The sequence below is a fragment of the Nelumbo nucifera genome, chromosome 3 (genome assembly GCF_055504915.1).
Source record: "Nelumbo nucifera cultivar China Antique chromosome 3, China Antique-T2T, whole genome shotgun sequence".
Taxonomy (NCBI): Eukaryota; Viridiplantae; Streptophyta; class Magnoliopsida; order Proteales; family Nelumbonaceae; genus Nelumbo; species Nelumbo nucifera.
The window spans coordinates 38,939,641-38,948,337 of NC_142651.1; the positions used below are offsets into that span (position 1 = coordinate 38,939,641).

Consider the following 8,697-nt stretch of genomic DNA (forward strand, 5'->3'; position numbering starts at 1 on the left):
GACAAGATCATGGTCTTTGAGGAGCAGCTCATAGTCGGGCTGCGTCTTCCACTCCATCCTTTCATAATCGAAATCATCAAGTTTTTTGACATTGCCATAGACCAGCTACATCCGAACTCCATTTGTAACATCGTAGGTACCATTGCCATAGAGCAACAACTCTTCGATCCTTTCCATTAAAAAGAACTTGTCTTGTGTTCTACCCAAACACAGGCGAAGTTACTATATGTCTCCTCGCCCTGGGTACAAGCTGTTGCACGAGCTCCCTAACAGAGTCCCGGCCTAGAAGAGACATTACTTCGTGGTTCGTAACACCGAGGGGTGGCCCTTCCCGACTCACTGGAGGGCAGCCATCTAGGACCTCAGCGTCAGACTGGACCCGAAGACAAGGGAGGAGGTCCGATCTTGGGTGAAGCTCGACTTGAAGTTCGTAAACTTTGTGACCGAGGAGAAGCTCATGCAAGTTGGTCTAAGACCTCCTAGTAGGTCGCTAACTATTGTACCTTTTTCCTATTTGTTTTAGTTTGATGTCGTATTTAATTTAGTTCATCATTTGTTGCAGTTGCCATGGATGACATCCATACTGAAGAACTCTTTGGGAGAATGTAGAAGGGAAAGAAGAAGAAGTGGGCCTCCAAGAAGGCTCACCTCCACACCGAGACCACCACCTCTGACGTCGCCACCTCTGCCCTTGAACACCCACCTATCACCGAACATCCTCCTATGATCGACTTGGTTGAGGAGGACCCAAGCAAGGCCACTCCACTCTATGTGCCTGAGGAGACCACGTCTTCAGAGCCTCGGTCCGTACCAATGGTCGCCACTTCTTTGGGCAGTGAACCTCAATCCGGAGTATTTTGATTCAAAAGTATGGCCTTCTCAAGAGCAAGGACGCGGTGTTTGCCAAGGTGGTCGCTCATTGGGCTGACTTGCTGGTTGCTCAACTCGGGACCTAAGTGGCCACGCATTGCATGGTGGTATGTACTTAGCCTTCAGGTTGTTTTGTACTTAGATTTTTCTTCATACTTCTACTTGTTTTCGTCTTTTGGCAGGTGAGCTCTCGAAGCCAAGGAGTCCTCTTGAAATGCCCACTTCAAGCTCAACTTAGCTCGCTGCGAGATCAACTGGCTGGAAAACATCGCGCGAGCTAAGAAGGAGCTATTGACTCTGCTGATGGCAAAGAAGAAGGAGCTCGAAGCGGAGAAGAAGCAATTTTAGGAGCATGAGGTGGCCCAAAAGAAAGAGAAGATGGTCGAGGTCGGGACAATGGGCTACCGCAAGGGATTTAAGCTTAACAGGTGGTTGACCCAGCATGAATTTCCCCACCTTGACCTCAGCGCCATCATGACAGTTAAGGTCACGAAGGAGATGTCCGTTGAAGCCGCAAAGGACCTTGATTCCGAGGAGGAGAGTGGCGGCGATACAACGGGAGAGGGAGAGGGGGCTAACGCCGTCGAGGACCACATGGAGACAGATATGCCCGCTAATGCTTTTGTTGGGGATGAAGAGTCCCGAACTGACTGATGCCTCTTTTTCTTGGACCCCCCTTGGTAAATGCTTGATGTTCCAAGGCTCCGAAATCAGCTAAATAGTTGTAATCCTCTCTTCTCTTTTCTTTTATTTTTACAATGTACTCAAAGTACTTTATTAATAGAATACAAACATTTTGCAAATTTTTTCTAAGTATAGATTACTCTCGAACTCGAGATTACACCCGAACTCGAATAGGAATAATTGTTATTGTACGCCGGGGTGATCAGACACTGTAGGGCGTACATGCCCGACCTATGTGCATGCGTTCTACTTTGCCTTACCCATGCCAAAGCAACTAGGTTTTAATGAGCTCGTGCCGAAGAGGCGACCGGACCTTAAGTTGCCTATGCCGAAGAGGCGAATAGGACTTCTCTGCCCGTGCCGGAGAAGCAACTGGGTCTTAAATCGTGCAGAGGTCACTTGACAGCTCGGCACCATAGCCCTTAGGCTTCTAAGAGTGACTTAAGGTCCTCTCTCCAGTTCGTTGCCCATAGGACCAATTCAGTGGTCTTATGGACGTAGTCATTTTTTGCTTGTATTAAGGTTTACAGGTAGTATCTCTTTAAGTTGTCAATATTCCAAGCTCGGGGTACCTACTTCCCTTCCATGGTCTTGAACTCATAGGCTTCTTCTCCGAACACTCGTCTAACCTAGTAAGGACCTTCCCAATTCCGACCGAGCTTACCCACGCCAGGTTTAGGTACCATTACCTTACGAAGACAAGATCACTAAATCTAAATAGTCGCTTCCTCACCCGAGCGTTATAGTACCGAGCTACTCTCTACTGGTAAGCCGTTGTCCAAAAGTAAGTCAGATCGCGTACCTCCTTAATGAAGTCCAATTTTGTTTTAAGCTCGTCATCATTTCTCTTTGTCGTAGGTTTCGAGACACAACGTCGGTACTTCAATCTCTGTCGGAATCACAACTTCCGTCCCATATGTGAGGTTGAAGGGTGTCTCACCAGCCGCGGTCTTGATGGTAGTCCAGTAGGCCCAAAGGACACTAGGCAACTCATCTACCCACAATCCCTTAGCTCGGGATAGGTGAGCTTTCAGTCCACGGAGAATCACCCTATTCGTTACTTCAGCTTGTTCGTTCGCTTGCAGGTGTGCCATCGAGGTGAAATTTTGCCAGTTTTCCATCTCCACACACCAATTCTGGAACTTGATGTCTTCGAACTGCTTCCTTTTATCGAATATCAACACCCGAGGTAGTCTGAAGCAGCACACTATGCTTTTCCAGAAGAAGTTCTGTATGTTATGAGTTGTGATGGTTACCAACAGCTCGACCTCCACCCACTTCGTGAAGTAATCTACTACCACGATCAGGAACCTTCTCTGCCTGGTTGCCAGGAGGAAAGGTCTGAGTATGTCTATCCCCATTGAGCAAAAGACCACGGGCTGGAGAGGTATTTCAGATCGGTAGTAGGAAGTTGAGGGATGTTGGCATGCCTTTGGCAATTGTCACACTTCTTGACGAACTCGAGGGGAGCGTGAAGGATCTCCTATATAGCTGCCCATCGATTATAACATAACGGCTTAATTGTCGCTTTACCCTCCGAGCTGCATTGCATTCTGTCGACAGGGTCCTGTGGAGCAGATAATTGACGAGCTGGTTTATCCAACTCAGTTCTGCAACCAACACGGGAGCGACCTCTTCTGCCCCCCCCCTCGAGAATGCTAGGGCGAGGTAGGTCTTCGATATATAATGTCATGTTCGTGTTCTCGTTGGTACTGGCCAATCAAGACAGTGCATCGGCCTCAACGTTCTCGAACCTCGGTATCTGCCTAATGAAGTAAGAGTGAAAGTTCCGCAGAATCTCTCTGACTGTGGCTAGGTATGCTGCCATGATCCGGTCACGAGCCTCGTAGTCACCGTTAACCTGGTTGACCACCAATTGTGAATCACTACATACGATGAGGTGTTTAGCTTCCATCTCCTTCGCTAGGTTAATCCTAACGATTAATGCTTCGTTGTTCGATGCTTCGAATACGAACTAGAGAGTGTACTCCAGCTTCACCCCGCTAGGCCCGCACAACGTTAGTCCAGCACCACTTCTTCGTAGATTTAACGAGCCAACTACGTGGTGGATCTAGGGCTCCTCGTCCCACGCTGGTCAAACCTTGATGAGGATCGGTGCCGCACTGGTTGGTGCCTCCGATGTATTGGCAGGCTCAGTCAGTTTCGGGGTCGGCATGTTGAACATGCATTCTGCAATGAAATCCGCAAAGACTTGGGCTTTAATCGCTGAGCAGGGCTCAAACTGGATGTCGCATTTGCTCAGTTCGAAGAACCATTTCGTCAATCTCTCAGACACATCGAGCTTGAGCAAAATCTGCCTCAGAGGCCAATTGGTGAGGATGATGATAGTGTGGGCCTGGAAGTACATGCGTAGTTTCTAGGCTATTATGACCAGCGTGGATGCTAGATTCTCGATCTCGGGGTACCTGATTTTGGCATCTTGTAAAACTTTACTGACATAGTAAACGGGTCGCTGGAACCAGTCTACTTCTTTGATCAGTACCGCGTTGACCACCTCGTCACTCGCGAAGGGATATAGCTTTAACTCTTCTCCTTCTTCAGGTTGGTTAGAACTGATGCAGTACTTAGGTACCTTTCTAGCTCGTCAAATGTGAGCTGGCACTCCTCGGTCCAATGTGGCTACCCAACCAGTCAGCCTTTGGACTGACTTTATTTTTCGGGGTGGTATCATATCTAGAATAGCTTTAATTTTTTCCGGATTGGCTTCAATGCCACGTCGGTTCACTATATAACCTGGGAATTTACCCAACGTGACCTCGAAGACACACTTGCTCGGGTTTAATTTCATATTATACTTCCTTAAAATTTGAAAAACATCATTTAAATCATTCAATAAAGAGTTCAAAAATTGGGTCTTCGTGACCATGTCATCAACATAACATTCCACTTGATTACCTATCAATGGCTCAAAAACTTTATTTACAAGTCACTAGAACGATGCCCCGGCGTTTTTCAAACCAAAGGGCATAACTTTATAACAGTACAACCCGAGTTCAGTTATAAATGCAGTATTGTCCTAGTCAGCAGGGTCCATCCTAATCTGGTTGTAGCCAGAGTAGGCGTCTAGAAAACTCAGCAACTCGTGCCCCGAGGTCATGTCTCCTAGGCGGTCAATTCTAGGCAGTGGGAAGCAATCTTTCGGGTAGGCTCCATTCAGGTCGGGACGCACATGCGCCACTTGCCGTTGGCCTTCTTTACTAGTACCGAGTTGGCGACCTAGCTCGGGTAATGGACCTCCCTGATGAAGTCTATGGCGATGATTTTCCCAACCTCTTCATCGACTATCCTCCATCGCTCTGGGGTAAGGTTGTGTTTTCTTTGTCTTATTGGCCTGACTAGAGGATCCACATTAAGTTTGTGAGTTATTATTTTAGGATCGATTCCGGGCATCTCTGCCGTGAACCAAGCAAAAATGTCTAGATTTTTTAGTAAGAAACTTACAAGTTGAGTTCGGAGTGATTTGCTGATCAAGGTGCCGATCTGAAGAGTTTTGGTTGGCTCGGTCTCGAAAACCGTTATGTGGATTGTTTCTTCTGTCGGGGCAACTCACTCTTCTATATGCTCCGCTGGTTGTTCGAGCTTGACGTCCTCCGTCAGTTTTGCCTTTCCTTTTAGGGCGGCCACGTAGCACTTACGGGATTCGAGCTGGTCACCTTGCACAACCCCCACACCGTAATCAGTTGGGAACTTCATCGCTAAGTAATAGGTGAACAGTATAGCACGTAGAATGTGTGTGATAGGATGACCTATGATCGCGTTGTAGGGGGATGGAGTCGTGACCACCGGAAAAGTGTGCTCGAATCGGATGACGTTCGGCCACGTGCCTGCCTCCACTGGTATTGTGACCCAACCAAGGGGTCTGACCTCTTCTCCACTGAACCCTACCAAGGGTGTGTCTGTTGGCTTTAGGTCGGTCCATTGTAACTGCAATTTATCGAAGGTCTCCTTGAAGAGAATATCTGTCGAATTGCCCGAGTCCACTAGGATTAGCTTCACTTCGAAGTCATTGGTTCTCAGTTTCACGACTAAGGCATCATCATGTAGATACCGAATCCCGCACACATCGTCCTCAGTGAAGTAGATAGGTTCTTCGAGCCGACGTCGCATTGGTGGGTTTTCGCCTTCGTTCTCCAATTCACGGACCGATGTCCTCCCTGTTGCTGAGGTGCACCTCACAATAATGGATCCGCCGATGATCTTATTGATCACACCATTGACTGGTCTTTCCTCTGGTAACTGCCGAGGTGGCTACTCATTCTGCCTAATAGTCTCAGGGGCGTTCCTTCTCTGGTCACCCTGACGATCTCCTTGCCCTCTCTCTTCCCATAGGGTGTAATTCTTAAGGTACCCACGGTGGATGAGTTCCTTGATCTCGTAACGAAGATTCTTGCAGTTCTCTGTGTTATGACCGTGATCCCAGTGGAAGTGGCAGTAGACGTTTGGGTTTCTTGTGGCTCGGTCTCCCTTAGCCTAGGTGGCCATCTGACGATGGAAGAGTGGTGTAGTTGGCTCGGTCTCCTCTCTTCGCGTTAAGGGTGGTGTAGTTGGTTCGCTCTACTGGAGAGGTCTTGGAACGCCGACTTGACTTGTAGCCACATGAGGGGGACTTACTTCTCGAACGTGTGGATTTGCTTCTTTTATTTGCTCGGGGACATACTTCTCTTCCTCTTTTCACCCGGCGGATTGTCAATCCTCTGGTCGATTTCCTCTTCGGTGCCGATGAACTAATCAGCCAGCTTGAGGAACTCGGTGATGTTCTTCGGTTTATTTGCTACCACGTGCCATTTGAACTCTCTATGGGTGATCTCCTTCGTTGCTGCAGTGAGGCGCACCGCTGGATCGAGGTCCGGAATCTGCAGGCACGTCTCATTGAAGTGCTTGATGTAGCTTTTAATAGACTCTCCTTCCTTTTGCACCACGTTCAGAAGGATCTCCTATGACTTCGGGCACACCGTGAACAGGTCGGCAAACTGATCCTAACTCTTGATGGAGCCCGGTGCGAGGTTCCTATACCAGGTCTGAACTATCCCTCTAAATGTGGTGGAGAATGCCACACACATGCAGGCTTCGTCAGCCCCAGCGAGGTGCATCTGATATTGGAAGGCATCTACGTGGTCATTAGTGTCGAACAACCCATCATACTTGTCTAGCGTGATGACCTTGAAATCCTTTGGCATCGGGGCTGCTAGGAGCTCGGGTGATTGGGAAGATGACTAGCTTAGTAGAGCAGGCATTATTTTCGTTGCCACCAGGCTTACCTCTTCTCTTTCTTTGGTCTGTTCCACTGGCTGGCTGGGCTTTGCTGGTGGACTATTTCTGGCCGAAGAGCGTCGAGTCTTGCAACGCTGCTGTTGTTGCTTCTTTGTAGGTTCGACATTGGTGCTGCTAGCCTTAGTCTGGTCTGGTACCTCGACCTTGGCTCTCCCGCGCTCCCATACATTGTCGCGAGGTGGATCGGGGTTCCTGCTCAATAACTCCTCATGGGTGTGAAGTTTGCGTTGGTCATGGTGAGGCACGGAGGGGGCTTGCTTTGAGTCCACGTCTCAGGCTCCAACCTAATGATCTTCTCTCTGTGACCTATTGTTCTCAAGCCGCAAATGCTGCGGTTGGTTGCTTCTGTTAGGCTGGTTGTCTTCGGGCCTGTCTCCCAGGTTACCCCCTAAGAGATCGGGGGAGTGCGCTGCCCGTCAATCCTGCCCCATAGTGAAGTATGGCTCTTGGGAGGTACTGGTACCTGCGATGTCCCCTCACCCTGATGGGGAGATCGGTGGACATCTTGAGCGGATCTGTGCGGTTTTCGATTCTGCCCTTGAAGCTGAGTGGCGTGTCGAGGCGAAACCGGTTGCTGACTCGGCTGCAATGGTGGAAACTGTTGCTGATACTGTTTCTAGAGGAAGTATTGCTGGAACCGCTGGACCTATTGCATCTGGACATCATCCAGACGCACTGAACCATGTCATTGAACTGGGAGTGCCCGACCCTAGGGGGAATCACAGAGGGCTCTGAGAAGGTGGTGCCCACTTGGCGGAGCAGAACGCTCACTTGCGGGATGGTCTACGATACAAACAATGATGAAACCCCTGAAATTGTGAGGGGGATGGTAAACTGATCGATACACACCATGGGACCCTGAGGGAGAGTTGATTGCTGATCTTGCCCCCCGGGGACGTTCATGTCAACACCTTTCCCGGTGTTGCTGGAGGAGTCCATTGAGTGTAAAAAGAAGTTGGAATGACCTTTCGATCAAATTCCCACAGACGACACCAAATGATGGTGCGCGATCTGGATGCTCCTAGCTGGAGGATGATCTAGAACTTGGTTGCGTGGTGAGCTAGTTTGGTCTGCAAAACAATGAAGCTCAAAGAACTCGGGGTGGCTAACCCAGCGAGGTCGCTGTGATGCTTAAGTTAGTATTGTGAGCTGAAAGTTGAGTGATAAGTATACTAGTGGGCCAATAATTGTGCGTACCTGGGATCCGGAGGGGTTAATGCCCATATATAGCTAAGTTGTCGTGGACCTCACGAAAACGGTTCTGGGGTTTTTAGCCTGAGTGGATGAGATCCGTTTCCGCTTTAGTTGGGGAGTAGCGCATCACTTAAGGAAGTCTATTGCCTCTGCTTGATCTGGTCAGGGAGAGGATAATGCCAGTCGTTACGCGGTGTGATAGGTTTGGAGTCTGCTATGAAGATTTTGGAATCGGTTATGTGTTACTTCGCTTCTTGGGCCCCAAACTGGATTAGGTACCGAGGTGAGTTTATGCCAAGTTGCCTTTATGCCGAGGTGGCTTTGTGCCATGGTGACCAAACACCCAAGCTCTAATTTCTACTGACTTCCTTTTGCTGAGTTGTCATCCTTTGGACAGATCACGTCAACGTGACCTATACTTACTAGGTCGTGCCAAATCACCCTTCATCAATACCCAAGAAAATAAACTTTCTCTTGTTCCCACATAAATTTGATAAAAGAACATGGGATTCTTGATCAATGAGAACCAAAATCCCATTGACCAACTTCCTCCTTCTCCAAATCCAACAAAAGAACGCCCCCATAGAGTGACTTGTGAAAACTCATCGGTGGAGTCAGATTTACAAGAGAGTTGGTGAATGGAAAAGGTTGTAGAGT

At 48.6% G+C, this 8,697-nt stretch overlaps 1 protein-coding gene across 1 annotated transcript; it reads right to left on the reverse strand.

Moving 5' to 3' along the window:
• Positions 1-2,393: 2,393 nt before the first annotated feature.
• Positions 2,394-2,915, reverse strand: LOC148801136 (uncharacterized). The gene has a single exon (XM_088900325.1). It carries the CDS (start codon positions 2,913-2,915, stop codon positions 2,394-2,396), a length of 522 nt encoding a protein of 173 aa, XP_088756451.1.
• Positions 2,916-8,697: the final 5,782 nt, after the last annotated feature.

Bases quoted from the DNA above. Each gene is read 5' to 3' on its own strand.
- LOC148801136 (XM_088900325.1), bottom strand. From the start codon at position 2,915: ATGGGGATAGACATACTCAGACCTTTCCTCCTGGCAACCAGGCAGAGA.